Consider the following 19,005-nt stretch of genomic DNA (forward strand, 5'->3'; position numbering starts at 1 on the left):
GAGATGCTGTCGGCTTGTTGTGGACACTCAAGGTTCTGTGCCCCCGGTTTGTTAGAACAGGTTGGCCTGGCTAAGATTCACTCTGCACCCCCTCTCATTGTGGAAATGTGGTGTGCTGCCTGGTTTCTGTCCTCCGTCTCAGAAGTGGCTGTTTTGTGTCAGAGTGGTTTCTGGATGGTGGTTTAAAGTGGTTTGGTCTCTTTCAGGAGGGAAGTCCTTAAAAAGCACCCGATGCAGATATTCAGGTTGATGGAGGGCACAGTTGAGCAGCAACAATATAATTTACAGTCATTTTAAGTCTGAACGGAAATCTTTAGTGGTGGTGAAGGCTGGATAGCTTGATAACAAGACCCTTAAAGCCACTGGTCTCCTGATGTTTGGTGGGCTTGATAACCTCCAGCTCAGCTTTGAACGTCACAAGTATAAATCAACTTTGTTTTCTGTAGCTCTGACTTTATACGCTACATAAAGTGGTGAGCATCTCGGGGGCTCCCCAGAAGGATTGTGAATGAGGCACTTGCTAATTCAGTCAGGCTAGGGCTGCCTTGCTTCACCCCACAGCCCTAGGTGTCCAATGTCTGAGCTTTTCCTGAGACATCTACTGATCCCAATCAGGGTAACCCCACCGGGTGATCGGTCGTTTTACAAAAACGTGTCTGTGTGTGTGTGTTTACTCGGGGGCAAGGCGGTTGAGTTCCACTCTGATGTTCCAACAGCCACCAAAAGCAAATTCCAGAGTAAAATGACCAGGAATGACGTGGTATTGGACGTCTCTGATTAACTACAGGGCAAATTGTTAAAGGATGGCTTTCGGCTGAAAAACGACTCTGAAAATGGTGCTGTCCATCGGAGCTGCTGGGATGTGTGTGCGCGCGTGCGCACCTGGTTGTTCACTCCTGTTGTCTGCGTCGGCTTTTATAGCAACGACGGAGTGAACTGGAGTCTTGCTCCTTGTGCACTGAGTCCCAGTTGTACCTGTATAACCCAGCAGAAGGCAATGGGGCGAAGAGGGGTCGGGAGGATGTAACTGGAACCTGCAAGCTGCTATTACTGGTGGTGACAAAGGATTTAACCCAAAATAATGCTCTTAGAAATGAACTATTGCCTCAGATGAAAGGCAGCGTTATAAAGAAGGTGATCACAATGTTCATTATGAACACCCGCCCTCCCCCAGGTGTACAGTATTTACCTGCTGCTTCATTTTCAGGCACTTCTATTTATAGCTAACTCCGTAGCCTGCCATCCTGGCTACTAAGTGATTTTCCTCTTCCCCGTCTTCCACTCCATCTTTGCCTGTGTTGCTTCTAACCCTACCAGCACTGCATGAGGCCCATTATGTGCACAGTACGGCAGTGTTTCTAACTACCTGTTTCCATGCACCCCCTAACCTAAATAATGTAGACGACTCCCCTTTTTGCTGCATTCAAGGTAGAATAAGGGTTGAAACTGGCAGTCAGGAAATGTAAGTCAAGGAGGGCCAGAATCTCTTCGTGCAGCAAAAGCAGTGAGGGCTAGATTCACACGGGGGACCCTGGGCATGTTGCAATGCTGAGCCCTGCCACCCCATGGAATTCACAGCCCTGAATTAGCCCCTCTGGCTGCCCATGCACTCGCTGGACATGGAGAGTTATTCACAGATGCCAACAAGCTGACTGGGGAGCTGCCTAAGCTAACTAACTATTAGGACGTGCCTAGGGAGACAGAGAGACTCCTTGCCTCTGGGCCATAGGGAGGCACCTCCCTCTGCTTGGGATTCTCAACCATGCTGCCTCTGCTGGAGTTCGTGTGTTGTCTGACCTCCTGCACAATGCAGGCTTGGAGGCCTTCACCCTGTAATTGCGCTAAGTACGTAATCATGGGAGCAGGGAGAGTGCTTGCCTCCCACGGGGGCACATGGAAGCTATTTGCTGAGTGAGTTCTTCCTTTTTGCAGTGTTGGCGGTGCGCGCTCTCATACCAAATACACTACTCTCTTTTGGGAGATGGTGCCCCTCCCACGTCACTTTACCACCAGGCCCTGCTCCAGTGTCATGGATGGCCTCTAACGCTCATGTGTATGCTAAGCAACACCGTCTCCCAATGACCGTAGGGGGAGTTTAGGGTGCTCAGCCCCTTGCAGAATGGGGCCCAAATATCCCTATGCCCTATCCTCTAATAATGAGATGTAGGGAAACAGCATTTCTGGGAAGGACGAGTTGATTGAGACTCAGATTATGGAAACGCTCCAGGGTCGGGTTTCTGTGTGTTTGGCCAATGCCTAGTTGCTGGGCCCTCATCCAGATTTGAGGCCTCTACCACAATGTAAATAAGAAGCAGGGACAGTTTGCCAATGAGCCCCTTTGAGAAGTCATACAGTAAGAATCATCTTTCACAATTGTAACGTGTACCTTCCCACGAGGAGGACTATCTCCCCAATTCCATGGCAGGGATGAGTAGATGGCTAGCAGTACGTCTTCCTGTCTTTGCGAGGCTGTTTACCTCCAGACTGGAACACCCTTTGGTCGGAGCCCAGTGTCAGATGGGGAACGGTTGGTCATAAAGTAGCCCTTTGAAGTCTTAAGGAGGGAGAGCTTCTCTCTTCAAAGAGGCTGTGTTATCCAATGGCATTCACCGTGCAGGGGCAGTTTTAAAACAGGAAGGCCATGTGGTTGGTTACTTTTGAGAGCGGAGGATGTGACTTCTCTGCACGTGTGTATTAGAGAGATAGGCTGGTGGTGCCAGCTGAAATGGTTATCTAACTGGGAGAAAAAGATGATTGATTAATGTTGTTAATACTTGTAAGTATGGTAGCATGGGGATCCCTAGTCATTGGGTACAGCTAGCTGCTGTACAAATACAGATAAAAAAGATCGTTCCTGCCCCCAAAGAGTTCTCTTCTCCCCCCATCCACCCGTTTTAATGGTCAAATCCAACTTCAGAATCCCTGTGGTTAGCACAAAAGGCAGGCGGCAGTTTCTTATCCCTGCATAGTAAATCTGGATGAGAAGAAAAGGAGACTAGGAAAGCCAAGGTTGGTTTATTTTTTCTTTTCAGAACAGTTATGCCACAGGTGTAACTGAACAGATAAGCAGTGGGAGAGACTGACAGGCAGCAATTTGCAATAGGCTTGGCACATAAATACAGCACTCATCACCTCTCTTGTCTTTCGAGGTATCTGGCCCCAAAAACTCATGGCTCTAACCTAGCTTTTCCATGCCCTACCTCGTCTCGGTATACTGTTAATTAACCTGGCCGAGGCACAAACACACACGAATGCAAAGGAGTAGGTTTTAACCTGGCTTGATTACTGCTGTTGGAATTGTACATCTGAATGTGAACTCAGTGGGATTGATGACTTTTGTTTGTTTGTTTTTTTAAATACCACAAGACACCTCAGTCTGGATCATTGCATTACAGTACAAATAAAAACAAAAAACAAAACCACATCCGCATCATACAAGATGGGAAGAAAATGAATAACTATTTACAGAGAGGTGGTGGGAAAACACAAAAATATTTACATAAAAATACATGAGCTTTTAGCATATACATTTTACACCAGTTCACAAAACAAAAAACCCAAACACAAAAATAAGACACTATATAAATTAAAGTGAAAGGAACGCTGAAGGTAATCCAAAGGCTTTCTGGGATGTTTCGCTCATGCGGCTCAGGACAAAAAGAATCAAATTTCTACAGCAGGAAAATGAACTGCAAAAATCACCATTTCTTGTCAGTGTTTGTACTAAAACGGCACAATGCAAGAATGGTTGCACGCACTGGCATTACTGTGTACGCATGTTTAAATTGTACCATGCCCGTTGCATCAGGCTTCTGTAGCACAAGGTTCTGGAAAAGTGTCACATGCCTAACTCCCTTTTTAAAAAAAATGTTAAATGCAATTTTTCATTCAGATTTCCTAGCACATTACACACTGCTTCAGTCAATGCTCAGTCTACATTCCAATGAGATGAATGGCAAAGAGTACACACAAGGGTCTGTCCTCCTTGTAGCTAAAGGGAAGAATACGTTTTTCAAGTTTTGTTTTGGTTTTGTGTAGCAATTTGCTACACCCGTGCAATCCTCACTGACCCACCCCCACCCGCAAAGTGATAAGCACAAGCCTATTACCTCTGTAAAGACCTGTAGGCACAAAGTTTTTACTGTCATATGCATAAGATTTTAACCTGATCAGATTTTTAAAAATTAGAACTGAAGCAGATGTGACAGGGTCCATGCCTTGGTTGCTATTTCAACATCTGTACCCATATAGAGCTTTCTTTATGGGCCACCTTCTGCTCTGAGTTGCAGGTGCAAATCCAGAGCAGATTTCTACCCCACTAACAGAGCAGAATTGGGACCAAACTCTCTCACATGGTAGTGAGATATTAAGCTGAAAACTCAGCAAGTGGCAATCAAGAGGCAGGCAGGCAGTGATATAGGAATAGGAAATTTGCCAAGTTCTCTTACTGGAGCTATACTTAGGCAGTAGGTTACTACAGTTGAGCAGAACTTGGCCATGTAGTTGGTACATTAGCATCTTATTTTTTTTCCCCTAGCAGGGGTCCCTTACCCCATTCACTGATGGGACTCCTCATAATCCCCCTTCATGCCATATTGTGCATCATACCCAACTACCACTTGGCCAAGGGCCACCTGTGACTCTAAGGAGAGTCATCGCTATTGCTTTTGAGTGGACTGGAGCAAATCCTACCTCCTCTGCAGTGGTCCCCTCTTCCCTGAAGAATGGATACTGTTGGGTGTTTGATCCAATGAATGGGGTGGGACCATTTCATCAAGTTCCAAAATTTAACCACAGTACAAGAGCAGAACTGCATAGTTCACTATATGGCTTTGTTAAGGGAAATGAGGCTTTGAAATATTAGCAGCTGCTAGCGGTGGAGTGTCAGGAAAGGGTTCATGTTCCTTGCTTGCGGCTCCAATCTCAGCCTTTCATTAGGGCGTCTGCCCTAGCACTGGGCAGAGTGACCAGGTGGACTCTTACAGGGCTACATAAGGCTGGGCATGGGAGGAAACTAGGGTTCAACTTGTTCCCATTCTTGTGCATTAAAGGGAAGAGGCTGAGCAGCTGCATGTCTCAATTTGGAACAGAACAGAAAGATCCCTGATCTCTAAGAGGGCTGTTACCACAGAGATGTAAAGTTACTCATTGGTTTGTCTACACAGGGCGTTATTCTGGATTTGCTATTCCTGATTAACTCCACTGGTGGATATTCTCACGTCAGAATTATTCTGAATTAATTTAATCCACCGGACTAAGCTCGTTTGGAATAAAGCACTCTTATTCTGGTGTATGGGTATCCATCCTAGGAGGTTGATCAGGAATAGCTAGTCTGTTTTAAAGTCACACCCTATCTTATGAAAATGAATCTGGAATGTGGAAACAAGGCCTTTGTGATGGGGACACCTGTTCACTTATGGGGCCTTTTCTGTATGGTGCCGAGGCCCTTGGCTTCCAAGGAAACCAGGGATGGTAGTGAATGCTCAGCACCTGCCAGGTTTGGGCCCTTCTCTAGTGAAGACTATCATGCTGTGACCAATAGAGCAGACTGGAGTGGAAATAGTTTATGATGCTTTCACCCCGTTGGAAGAAAGTTGGCTTCAAGGTAGGCAACAACTGCAGGCAAACGAGCAGAGATGAGTTAGAGGGAGATCAGTTCAGCTGTCTCAACCCCGAGGATACTACTGGTAACCGAAGGCCAATACAGAGAGGTTGAAGGGAGAATTAAGGCTTTGATGGAGAGAGAGGTTTGACAGGCTGCCCTCATCACCTGAAGTCTAAGTAGCCAGAACCAATGAGTTTATTCTTGCCCCGACTGCAGAACAAGGCCGACCCACAGGAGCAGATGTGCTACAGTAGTTGAGGCCCAAAGCTTGTCTTTAAAAAAATTAACAGAGTTCAACTGAGTTCTGTAGCTAGACTCCCCTGGCCAGAGTGCACCGGGAAAGCCAGACAGTTCAGCCTTTACTCGCACAGAATTGGCTAGTAACACAGAGACACTCTGTAAGTGGCTCAGTGTGCTTAGCTAACAGGCCTTTCCATGCTTTATCCATTACCCTCCCTCCTCCCCCCAAAAACTTCCCCAAAAGGTGAATGAGATTGAGGTAACCTGGATCACAGTGCTTTCTTCCTGACTGCCAAATTTATTTCTAGAACATTTAGGAAAAACTCTCTATATTAAACAAATTCTTCTCAAAACAATTCATTGCACAACAAAATCAGATCACAGGCTAATCCTTGTTGAAACAGCCCCAGAAAAGGCAATGAGATTAAAAGAACCTAACTGCTAATGACTAGGTACCTACCAGAAGTGTGGTGTTCCCCTGTGAGCCCTGACAAGTTTTAATTATTGTTTTAAAAGCCAAAAATAGCAATGAATAAAACACTTGTTCTAGGAGGCTCTGACATGAGTTCCTTTAGTAATTTTAGCTATGCTATCTGCAGGACCTTCAGCTAAGAGAACTTCTCAGATGCTTAAGTAAACCCTCTGAATTTCAAAACAGGTAGAGAAGTTGTGTGATCCAACAGTACGTGAGTGAACTCTAAGCATGCTAAATCTCAAGTATTTTCTAGGAAGCCCTGTCTCATACAATGTATGTGCTCTAAGATGGGGCTGTAATGGCTGTGAATCCAGAGAGGCTGCAGATGAAACGCTGCCTTGTTTCTACTCAATATAGAGAGCCTTTTAAATAGGCAGGGCAATGGTAGGAGTGGGTTATTGAGGTGCATTGTCCTTCCTTCACACACCTCCCTCCTGATGACCGAATACTGGTGTGAACTAGAGGTGCAGTAAGAGGTAAGGCTATTTCATAGTGCGCACACAGCACTTCACTGCTCTGTACTTACAGCAACGTCCCTGTGATTTCATCAGTGAGCCTGGACTACGAGAATCTCAACCTGTAGGCCTCATGTGAAAGTCAACAGGAGTTTTCTCTGAAGTAAGGACCGAGTTATTTGGCCCAGAGTAAATCCATAGTCACACCGCTAATTTGGTGGCTACACAAGTGGCTCTCCGCAGGGAACCCATGCTCTAGTTTACAAAGCTGGACGCAATTATCTAGTGATTGTTGTAAATAGTTGGTAGTTTGTAACCAGCCACGATGTGCAATTAATACTGCAGGTAGCCTGTAAGTAAAGAGGAATTAGCATGACGTGTGTATGCTATTCAATAACCTGTGCCCAAGAGTGTGTGTGGGAGGGGGGAGGGTTGGTTGTTTCTTCCTTCCATAAGTAGAAATGCAGACCGGGCTCACTTTGCTATCACAGCTTGTCTCCCTTTACGCTATCAGTGTGAAGGTAAACATTTTAGTTTCTGTAAATATCCTCTTCTATAGCCAGAAGCAGCTTGTTAAATGAGCCTTTACAAACAGACTGTATTCTATAAAAGCTCTTTTCCCCTGACTCTCACCCACTACCCGGATACAATTTTCAAGGGGATGCGGAGCATCAATAATCTAAGAGGAAACAACCACTTTGAAGCTGTCCTTTTCCCACAGCTTTTGGTGCGTTACTGATTCAATCTGAAAGGGTCAGGACAGAGACTCCCCCACGGCATCTCCCTCAAAGGGTAAAACATATCCACACAACTCCTCTGATGCTGGCAGTTGGGAGAGTGACTGGATACACTCGGGATATGCCAAGAAAAGAGATGTATGCAACCACCAGCCCATCAGTACATCATGCTTTGGAGACTGGCAATTGCCAATGGCAAACCAGGGGAAGGAAAACCCCTTTTCCTCTCCTCTTCCCTCCCCCTTTCAGATCTGCTCTGCCTCTCTGGTGCCTAGTGCATCTTTCCACATGCCAGCACAGCCTGCGTGATCATTCCAACCTCTCCAACGACACGAAAGAAAACTATACATCTATGACAAACACTGAGTGGTGAGCTGGGGGCAGGGTTGAGGGTGGATTTGCTTTGTTCATGGGGGCATGTGTTTTGTTTTTTTAATTTTGTCACTGAAAAAATAAAACAGTCCACTGTCCAGCAGAGGCTGCTTAGACTCTATTCCTCCTTCCCCCAGCTCACTCAGCGTGGATCTCTGTCTCCGACCTCTGCAAACACAGCTCTGAAGGGAGGAAGGCCCCCTGGCCCAAGGCTGTGGCGTATGTCCTACTATGTGAATGGGGAAAGCCAGGGGGCATGAACCCCCCTCCTCCAAGGTAGCCCCCTCTTTGGTGCTGAGGCATGGTATGGTAATCCTCCAAATTATCGTACTGGGACACCACCGTCATAGTGCTTTGGCGTTTGCCGGGGGTTGGGTGTGGGTACAGGAGGCCAGGGTCCCTGTCCATGCTCTCTGGATGCCGGATTCTGAGGCTGTGGCTCCGTTCTGGCTTGGGAGGCGGCGCCATGGGATGGACGTGATGCTCCTCCTCTTTATTATAGCAGTCTCTTGCGTTTCTCTCGCCAGGGGCTGCTTGCCTGGCTCGAGGCCTTTCCAAGTCTGGCCGATCCTCTGCCAGCTTTACCTCCTTGTGGTTCAGTCTCAGGGGCTCCTGGGTGGCTGTGACGTACTTCCCACTCGCGTGCTGGAAACCAGTGAGCTCCGGGGGTTCCTGCCCGCCCTTGGGCCTGTAGTCAGGATAAGGAGGCCCATTTTTGGGTTCCAAAGGCTGCCGATGGCTTGCTTCCTGCTGCGGGTGTGTCCTGTGCTCTGGCTCGTGCAGCTTTCTGTTCCTGAGGCTGCTCTGCTTCTGCGGAAGGGAAGGCTTCTCTGCCTGCCCGTTCCCATACGGCCCGTGGTAGTGGGCTCTGTCGGGCTCCAGCTCGGAGTGCTGCACGTAGTAACGTTCGTCCCCCTCGGGGGTGGCTGCCTTGGTTGGATACCTCCCTTCTTTCCCTTCGGCTACAGTCATGAGCCCAGTTTTCCCGGGATCCGATTTGCTGCGGAGGTGGATGACGTCCAGTCCCCCCAGCTCCTCCTGCAGCAGCGGAGCCACGTTGTCGTACTGGGACATGACTGGCCCTTTGGCTTTCTGGCGTGAGCGGCTCTCCCGGCGGATGGACTGCATGCGGTATTTCTCCATGTCCTCCAGGTCCCATGACATGTACATGTGCTTGATGTCTGGGGTCGGGGGTACGTCTCTGCTGATAAAGCTGTGCTCTTTCCCCGCCAGGTGGCTGATCAGGCCTCCCTGGGGGTAGGCAGGCAGGCCGGGGTAGCGGTACGGGTTCTTGCTCTGCAGCCTGGAGGTGTAGGATGCAAAGTCTCGGCTAGGAAGGGGGTGGAAATGCCTGAGCCGCATCGTGCTGTAGGGGTCTAGCTCATAAAACCCCCCGTCCGCTGTGGGGTAACAGGAGGATCCAGACGAGCTGGAGTAAGGGCTATACCTGTAATGCACACGCCCATTCTCAAAGTAAGGCTGCAGCTGGGTGACGTGATAATCTGAGTGGGGCTGGCAGGGCTTGTACTGATAAAGGGGCCGCGGGCAGTACACGGGCTCGTCGTCAGGCGGCACCTCTGTCCGCGAAATGGGTACGGAGCGGATGGCGGAAGGAGTGGAGACGTGCAGCGACTGCACCCTTCTGATGGTGGGATAGGGCGGCGCGTCCTCCGCGTAGCCGGTGCGCCGCAGGGTGGCAGGGCTCATGGAGGACACGTACTCCACGCGGCTGCGAGGCTTGACGTGAAGAGCCGACGTGCTCTTCCCTTGGCTGGCGTAGGTGGTGTAGCGGGGGCCCATGGAAGTGGGTGTTTCTGATCTGGAAGCATAGGCTTGGTGCTGGTCGGACTTGCCGTGGTAGGAGAACTGCGGCGGGACACTCTCTGGCCTGTACTGATGGACGGACGCTGGCTTGTGGTGCAGATAGTTCTCTGGCATGGGCGGCTCGCAGGCACTCTCTGGCTTCGGATGGGGGAGATATGCGGGCTGCAGAGAAGCGTGCGTGGGCAGTGGTGGCGGCAAGGCAGGCGGCAAGGCATCCTCCACAGAAGACGGCAGAACGGCGGAAGCCAGGCAGGAATGGTAACCAGAGGTGTTCGCTGCATCCAGGCTATTGGAGTGCAGGGCTGCTGCAGCTAGTTTACTCTCCAGTGTCCTCACAGGCGGGATGGGGGGTGCAAAGCCATAGGAGGAGTGAGCGGGGACTGACTCGGAACGCAGGTGCAAAGGGGGAGCCCTGGCGTTCTCCCAGGACTTTTCCAAATGGCCCGGGTGGGGGACAGAGGTGGCCGAGGTGCAGCGGGTGGCGGAGCTACTTTCGGTGACACAAACTGGAGCAGGCTCAGCTAGTCGAGGCTCAGGCGGCTTCTCTGGCGGTGATGCTCCTCGTACCTAGTATGGAGAAACGGCATCGAGATTAGTCTGTGAGCACCTCTCACCCCTCCATTGCATATTCTCTATGCTGGATATCCATTTGATTAGCTCTACATAATTTATCACACTCCCCTACAATACAGCATTGTCTGCTTTTCAATCTGGGGAGAGCTGTTTTATTTTTTATTGAGGGCGGGGAGGTTTCTTCTTGACAGGTGGGGCACATGTTGCCTTTTGAGAGACTTCAGTGATCTTTGGGGCATGCTGCATTTTGCACCTGGCTTAGTGGGGACTAGTGTATGGGCTTTTGAAATGCTGAGATTGTTACCATAAACTGTGGGGAGAAGGCGGTTGTCAGGTTGTGGGTCTCTAAAGACCAACTGGCTACAACTTTCTGTACGGAGCCTAGAACACTTGGACAGGTGGTCTTTATAAAGTATTTTACCACAAGTGAATCTTGTCTCCAATCTATATATGCAGCTCTGAGCACAGTTACCGCATGATCTAGAGTAGCATAACAGTCCCATACAAATAAATATTTAACTTCCTCTGAATGAACAACACGATTCCTTAGCATGCAGGTGTGTGTGAATTGAAGGAAAATAATTGTCTGCTCGACTAGAGTTACTCCATTTTTGCAGCTTCTTTGTTTATAAGGCAAGGCCGTTTCACTCTGTGCACAGACCATGGCAAGTTCTTAGGAATGCAGCAGGAGATAAGCCTCGGCTGAATTCAGCAAGCTCTGCAACCTTGATAGATAAGTTGTAGTTAGCTACAAAACATCTGTAAAAGTATCTTATGAACAATAATATAGACCACTAGTTATAGAGAAAATAGGTTTGTGCCCTTGTAAGGGGGATAGGTATGGTCTTGTCATGAATGTTGAAGTAGCAATAAGGTATAAAACTGTCTGTAATCCTTTGTTCGGGGAGAGAGAAGCTCAAGCTAAAGAAAAAGTAGCAAAGCTCCATGAAACAGGCCTATGGGGTCCAAACGTTTCTACATCGTTAGTGGTATTTGTGTGTGTATGCAAGTAGTTATAATGCTTATAAAATGTTGCTTTAAATGTACTGCAAAACAAATGCAAATAGGTATGCTGAACCCAGAACAAAAACAGCAATATATAATATGTATGCTAAAATAAGAAAAATGGAACAAAGTTTAATGCAGTGTGGTGCTTTGCAGCACCAAAGGGGGGTGGGAATTGTAAAAGTAAGGATTGGGCCCTTAAGAATCCTGGTTCAAACAACATGGCTTATGGCCAGAAGGAGGGGGGGGGGGGGGGGGGGGGGCTGAAGATAAAATGCAGACAGGGTGAAAACTCTAAAGAAAGACTGCATGAATCCCAGGTAAGGAGTCTAAAGGACTCCAAAAGAGAAAAAATGAAAAATCAGATAAAGGAGTATATAGAGGAGTCGAGGCCAGGGTCGGGGAGTGGGACGTGGTACCTTTTTGGCCCCAGGAGATTCCTCCTGTCACTATTGTGGACAGTTGGGACACTGGAAAGCAGAATGTCCAAAGCGATCTGGCCAGTCGGAGTGGACGTTTGGGCCACCACCACCTCCTCCCCGAGACCAGACTAACCTTTATATTAGGACAACCCGGGGAATAACAACTTCATTAATGCACCCTTTTTGTCAATAGATTAATCAGGTCTTTATGTGTCTTGTCTTATTGATGGGAAACCAGTAAAATGTTTTATAGACACTGGAGCCAGCAGATCCACCTTAAAAGTTCAGAAGTTTTCTCTATTCCCTTATCAACGAAGAATGTAAATGCAGTAGAAATTTTAACCAATTAATGCTGCATCTAGTGTCTAAACCACTATTTTTTTCTTTGAGATCTATTTCTAATCAGCATGCTTTTCTTTTAAGTTCTGATTCTCCAGTTAACCGGGTAGGTAGAGATTTACTTTGTAAAATTTGATTGTACTATTTATTGTTTACCAGATGGGATTAATTAATCATCTTCCTTGTGAAAATGAAAATTCTGTTTTGGCTGTATCTCTTGAACAAGGACAGGATCCTGAAATATCCAGCATACAAAAGGAATACGTCCTGTGATTATATTTCTCCTTAAACAAAAAATTATTGTGTCTACTCGAATCTTCTGTGACACCCCAATTTTCCCTGTTAGGAAACCTGGAAAAATGTTTATTGCTTTGGGTAAGATTTAAAAGCTGTTAATTTTGTTGTTTTACCTTCCTTTCCTGTTGTGAAAATTTAGATAATATAGTGTTTACAAAAGGTTTTGTTTTGATTCAAATGTGAATGATTTGCTCTTAGCCTTTCCTTCTTTAACAGCCTGTAAAAGGAATCTTTAACTCTGCTTTCTGCTCTGGCTAATGAGGGACACAAAGCCTCTAAAGGAAAATTGCAACTTTGTCTGTCCCAAGTTCATTATTTAGGCCATGACATTTTTGCAGGCGAACGACGCCAGTCGGGTCCAGGTTATCCTGCAGGTTCCTAAACCTACTACTGTGTCACAAATGAGAACCTTTTTGTTGGCATGGCAGGCTATTGCCGCCAATGGATTTTGGGCTATGTCTCTATTGTTAAGCCTCTGCAGGAACTCACTCGACTTGAGATTTCTGAACCTCTTCCCTGGTCTGCCGAGACAGAATAGGTTTTTTTACCTCTGTAAAATATGCACTGTTTAGTGTACCGGCACTTGGTTTGCCTGATTATTTAAAACCATTTATATTGTTTTGTCATGAAAAATGGGTTTGTTTCAGGTGTCCCCATACAAATATATGGGGATAAGCATAAGACCATTGCCTGTTACAGTAACGCCCTGGACCCTGTGGCTGCAGGGCTTTCACCTTGTTTCCGTGCCGTTGCAGCTGCCTTGGGTAAAACCTCAAAAACTCTGGTCCTTGGTTCTCCACTTATCATTTCTGTACCTCATGTTTGCTTAACAAAATATAAAATTCTTTTGTTGTTTGCAGGTCATATTACACTCACCCGATGTCCAGTTTTAATCCCGCCTCCTTGTTATCCACCCTTTGCAGAACCCAAAATTGGTTTTTTATTTTACTGGCACTTGTCAAAGAAATTCTAAAGGTATTCTTGTGGCTGACTATGCTGTTCGTTCTCAACATGAGGTAATTAAAAGTAACCCTTTCCCTTCTGTGAACCCTGCTCAAGAAGCTACATTTTTTTTTTCCTGTAACTAGAGTTTGTATCCTGACCAAAGGTACATTTGTTAATGTTTTCACTGATTCCCGTTATGCCTTTGGTGTTGTCCATAATTATGGTTAACTCTGGAAACAAAGAGGCTTCCCCCCTTTGGGAGGCTTCCATATTAAATGGATCTTATGTTGCTGCTTTTATAGATGTTGTATGGTTACCTTTTATTATTGTTGTTGTTAAATGTCTAGCTCACGGGCACGCTTTAACAGACTCTGCTGCTGAGGCTGCGGTCCTTTCCGCACCTTAGGCCACATCCATGTTGTTTTGTGTTTATATCAGTCCAGTCTAATATGTAATTGTATGTTTATTTTCGGATGGGTAGAAGCTTACCCATGTGCAAAGGCTGACACTATTACAGTCAGCAAAAGATTTTTGAAGGAATTTATCCCTCGCTTTGGGATCCCTCGGTCTACCAATAGTAACAGGTCAAGTTATAAAAAAAAAAAAAAGTTTGCAAGGCTCTTGATATCCAACAGAACTTTTATTGCCCATATCGCCCTCAGTCTGCAGGGGCAGTGAAAAGACAGAATGGTGTTCTGAAAAATAAACTAGCCAAATGCCCTGCCTTTAGCCCTTATAAGTATAAGATCATCATGTAACAGAAAGACTGGACTATCACCACACGAGATCCTAATGGGCTGACCCATGAGGCTTTCTAGCTCTCCACCAGTATCAACTCACCTAATGGATATTAATTTAGCTGATGAAACTGATTTGACTTATTGTCACACATTAATGAAGTGTGTTAAGGCTTTTCGTTCACAGGTCCAAAGAGCCCTTCCCCAAGACCCTCAAAAAGCAGGTCACGATCTACAGCCCGGTGATTGGATTCACGTAAAGGTCCACCAAAGAAAGACAGCCCTGGAACCACAGTGAAAAGGCCCACTCCAGGTACTTCTCACCACCAACACTGCTGTAAAGTGCCAAGGTTACCAGTCCTGAATACATGCCTCACACTGTAAAAGAACCTCTGCACCTGTAACGACAAGGTCAGTGGAACAGGGTGCAAGTGCTTGTAACCTCTCCCCTGCTCAAGAAAAGGATTTGCCACTCCAGAGCGAAGAGGATATACCACGACGTCATCCCTACCACCTCAGGAAAAAAAAAGACATAAAGCTCCCCCAGATCACTGGTTCCCTAAATGGGTATGGCTGTATTGGCCTTATTTGGATGACTTTTTTTGATCCAAGTTCCTGATCAACAGTACACCTGTCGAGGAAAGCCCCAAGGTCCATGGGGAAGAAGACCAACAACCTGATGACTTTGAGGTACGATTAAAATCCAAGCAATTAAACCATAAAAGACAATGCTTCTTGGACTATACTGACATCTTTATAATTAATTAATCAACTACAAACAGATTTAAATGTGTCTAACTGTTGGATTTGCAGTCATGTTCCCTTGCATTTTGAACAAGGTATACCCGTGGTTCTGACTGTGTTAAACACCACACGTATAGTACAAGGGGTTACCATTTTGTTTCCTAACAAAATACATCCACCTAGCTTATGAGTCCCAAGGGGAATACTGCTTTGAGGCCAACCAATCCATGTAAGAAAAAATTGCACTTCACAAAAGTATAAAGCTTGGTTATAGCATTTGTAACTATACCTTTACTATTAACTCCACAGGATATGTAGTCCTGAATGGGAGCTCTTTTAGAGGTTATTTTCCCTACCCCCTGAATATTAGCTATTATGGCATTCGTTTAATGCGAAGTTCTTTAGTTTATTCACAGAATATATAAGTTTAGTAGGCCATTATTTTATTTGTGAAAATAAGGCCCATAAGAAATTAGGCACGCTACCTTCTGTGTGTTTTATCTTCACCCAGTTTTTTAAAAACCAAAGATAGCTACTATGCAAATGGTCACCCAGATTGAAATTAAGCTAAGAGTGGATCAAGCTTATCATAAGTGAGCCACACTGGTAATACAGTATGGCTCAAAGGGGGGACTGAAGGAAAATAATTGTCTGCTCGACTAGAGTTACTCCATTTTTGCAGCTTCTTTGTTTATAAGGCAAGGCCGTTTCACTCTGTGCACAGATCATGGCAAGTTCTTAGGAATGCAGCAGGAGATAAGCCTCGGCTGAATTCAGCAAGCTCTGCAACCTTGATAGATAAGTTGTAGTTAGCTACAAAACATCTGTCAAAGTATCTTATGAATAATAATATAGACCAATAGTTATAGAGAAAATAGGTTTGTGCCCTTGTAAGGGGGATAGGTATGGTCTTGTCACGAATGTTGAAGTAGCAATAAGGTGTAAAACTGTCTGTAATCCTTTGTTCGGGGTCTCTTTCCACTGTCCACGTGTGGGCTTGGGAATTGACCTTCTGCAGAATAAACTCTTTTGGAGACTGTCCAGCCTGAAATCCTGCGTGGGTCTCTTATCGGTGCCAGGTAACGAACCACACTTGGAATCTTTTTCCAACAGAATGCAGTCGATCTGTCAGTGTGGCTCAAGTTGGTAGCATTGTGATGTCTAAAGCCAATTCAGGGCTATTACTGAATTGTTCAGTAACTGGCAAAGGTGAGAACCTGGCACTGTTAAAGGTACTATCCTTTGCAGGGGACATGAACTCAAGGGTTTTTTCTGCCCGCTTCGGATGGAATTTCAGAGCACATCTGAAATTGAGTAAGGGAATGCTAATTAAGACACCAAAGGTGTGTTCTTGTATCCAAAGCTATGTCTAAATTATTCGTTGTACACAGTATCGTATCCAGCCCACTTTCCTAAATCACCGCTACCAGTACCCAAGTCACTGTTTACAAAACACTTTGGATATACAAGAATAATGATAGGTTGGCATCCCTGACAAGAAAAAAAGACACTTTCCTCTTAAAAGTAGTGTAGGAGAGTGTGAAGTGGGATAGATATCCCCTGGAAAGTATCAATGAACATATTGGAAAGCCCTGTGATAATTCTGAGTGAATGTATATATTATACACACACTAATAATTGCTGGGACTTCCCCACTCCCTCGTATTTAGGTCATCCGGAGCAGAAAGTATGCCTCACTTGCTCTTTTGTGGATACAGACTGTACTTTGCGTGTGTCAAAATTCCACCTCTACTATTATTACACACAGATGCTGTATGTTGTTAGCTGATTTTTAGTTGCTTGACCACAGTTACTCCATTTTAGCTAGCCCCTTTGTTTTTAGAGACAGGCCACTCTGTGCAAAGATCATGGAAAGTTTGCTGAAACGCAGAAAGAAATAAGCCTCGGCCGAATTAAGCAAGCTATGTGGCCTTAATAAATAAAATGTAGCTAACTGTAAAGCATCAGCAAAAACACCTTAGAAATAATGTATATCTTTATAAGTAAAAATAAAAATAATACAGGCCAATAACAAAATAGGTTTAGGCCCTTGTAAAAAACATATGTATAGTCTTATCATAAATGTTTAAATAGCAATAAAGTATAAAACTGTCTGTAATCCTTTGTTCGGGGTCTTTTTCCACTGTCCACTTGTGGGCTTGAAAATTAACCTTCTGCAGAATAAACTCTTTTACAGACTGTCCAGCCTGAAATCCTGTGTGGGTTTCTTATCGATGCAAAGTAACGAACCACACTTGGAATCTTTTTCCAACAACCATCTGGTGACCACGAAGGGACACCTTGCTTGCCAACGCCCCAGCCGGCAATAAATTTAGGGCTGTGCCTCTATTGTTAAGCCTCTGCAAAAACTCACTCGACTTGAGATTTCTGAACCTCTCCCCTAGTCTGCCGAGACAAAATAAGTTTTTTACCTCTGTAAAATATGCACTGTCTAGTGTACCGGCACTTGGTTTGCCTAATTATTCAAAACCATTTATATTGGTTTGTTTTAAGTGTCCCCATACAAATGTATGAAAATAAGCATAAGACCATTGCCTGTTACAGTAATGCCCTAGACCCTGTAGCTGCAGGGCTTCCACCTTGTCTCCGTGCCGTTGCGGCTGCCTTAAATAAAACTTTGGAAACTCTAGTCCTTCCTCGGTTCTCCACTTATCATTTCTGTACCTCACGTTTGCTTAACAAAATATAAAATTCTTGTGTTGTTTGCAAATCCTATTACACTCACCCAATGTCCAGTTTTTAATCCTGCTTCATTGGTATCCACCCTTTGCGAAACCCAAAATTAATTTTCTCTGTTACTGGCTCTTGTGAAAAAAATTCTAAAAATAGTCTTGTAGCTAACTATGCTGTTTGTTCTCAACATAAAATAATTAAAAGTAACCCTTTCCCTTCTGTAAACCCTGCTTAAAAAACTACATTTTTTTTTCCTGTAACTAAAATTTGTATCCTGACCAAAAGTAAATTTGTTAATGTTTTCACTAATTGCCGTTATGCCTTTAGTGTTATCCATAATTATAATTAACTCTAAAGCCAAAAAGCTTCCCCACTTTAAAAAGCTTCCATATTCAATAAATCTTATGTTGCTGCTTTATAAATGTTATATAATTACCTTTTACTATTATTAATATTATTGAATGTCTAGCTCACTAACATGCTTTCCCAGACTCTGCTGCTAAAGCTGCGGTCCTTTCCACACCTTAGGCCACCTCCATGTTGTTTTGTATTTATATTAGTCCAGTCTAATATATATTAGTAATTGTATGTTTATTTTCAAATAAATAAAAGCTTACCCATGTGCAAAGGCTGACACTATTACAGTCAGCAAAAAACTTTTAAAAAAATGTATCCCTCGCTTTAAAATCCCTCAGTCTACCAACAGTAACAGGTCAAGTTATAAAAAAAAGTTTGCAAAGCTCTTAATGTCCAACAAAACTTTTATCACCCTCAGTCTAAAAAAGCAATAAAAAAACAAAACTCCCCCAGATCGCTAGTTCCCTAAATAAAGATAGCTAGTAATCTTCTAAATGTTCTGTATTGGCCTTATCTAAATGACTCTCTTTTAATCCAAGTTCCTAATTAACATCTGTCAAAAAAGTCCATAAAAAAAAAAACCCCCAACAACTTTAAAATACAATTAAAACCCAAGCAACTAAACCATAAAAAACAACGCTTCTTAAACTATACTGACACATCTTTATAATTAATTAATCAACTACAAACAAATTTAAATGTGTCTAACTGTTAAATTTGCAATCACATTCCCTTGCATTTTAAAAAAAATATACCCGTCGTTCTAATTATGTTAAACGCCACACACATAATACAAAAAGTTGCCATTCCTTTTCCTAACAAAATACATCCACCTAGCTTCCATCCACCTAATAAGCCATTATTTTATTTGTAAAAATAAGGCCCATAAAAAATTACCCCCACGGTAAAAAAACTCCTGCTCCATCAAAGCTATTACCCCTGCCATTAAGCACACACCCACACTACCCCAAAGCAAACTCCAAAGCCCAATAGTAACCCTAAACCCTCAAATAAAGCGCATTACTAAAGTACTTAAAACAGTGGCCAATGCCACTACCCAAAGTTTTAAAAACATAGCCACTAAAATAAGTCATATCCAGTAAATAGTTCTGCAAAACCAAATAGCCCTAAACTTTACCTTAGCAAGCAAGGGGGGGTGTGTGTGCAATAATCAATAATACCGA

The 19,005-nt window shown here is 44.6% G+C and overlaps 1 protein-coding gene across 6 annotated transcripts in view; it reads right to left on the bottom strand.

Moving 5' to 3' along the window:
- Positions 1-3,000: 3,000 nt before the first annotated feature.
- ARHGAP32 (Rho GTPase activating protein 32) overlaps positions 3,001-19,005 on the bottom strand; it is a 316,253-nt gene continuing 300,248 nt past the window's right edge. For all 6 annotated transcript variants that reach the window (XM_067563763.1, XM_067563771.1, XM_067563754.1 and 3 more), the window contains one exon: positions 3,001-10,275. In XM_067563763.1, the coding sequence (XP_067419864.1) occupies positions 8,023-10,275 (2,253 nt within the window). In that variant the 3' untranslated portion in view covers positions 3,001-8,022. The remainder of the gene's footprint in view (positions 10,276-19,005) is intronic.

Source organism: Emydura macquarii, unplaced genomic scaffold (genome assembly GCF_026122565.2).
Source record: "Emydura macquarii macquarii isolate MOO-44397 ecotype Brisbane River unplaced genomic scaffold, CSIRO-AGI_Emac_v2 contig_312, whole genome shotgun sequence".
NCBI classification, from domain to species: domain Eukaryota; kingdom Metazoa; phylum Chordata; order Testudines; family Chelidae; genus Emydura; species Emydura macquarii.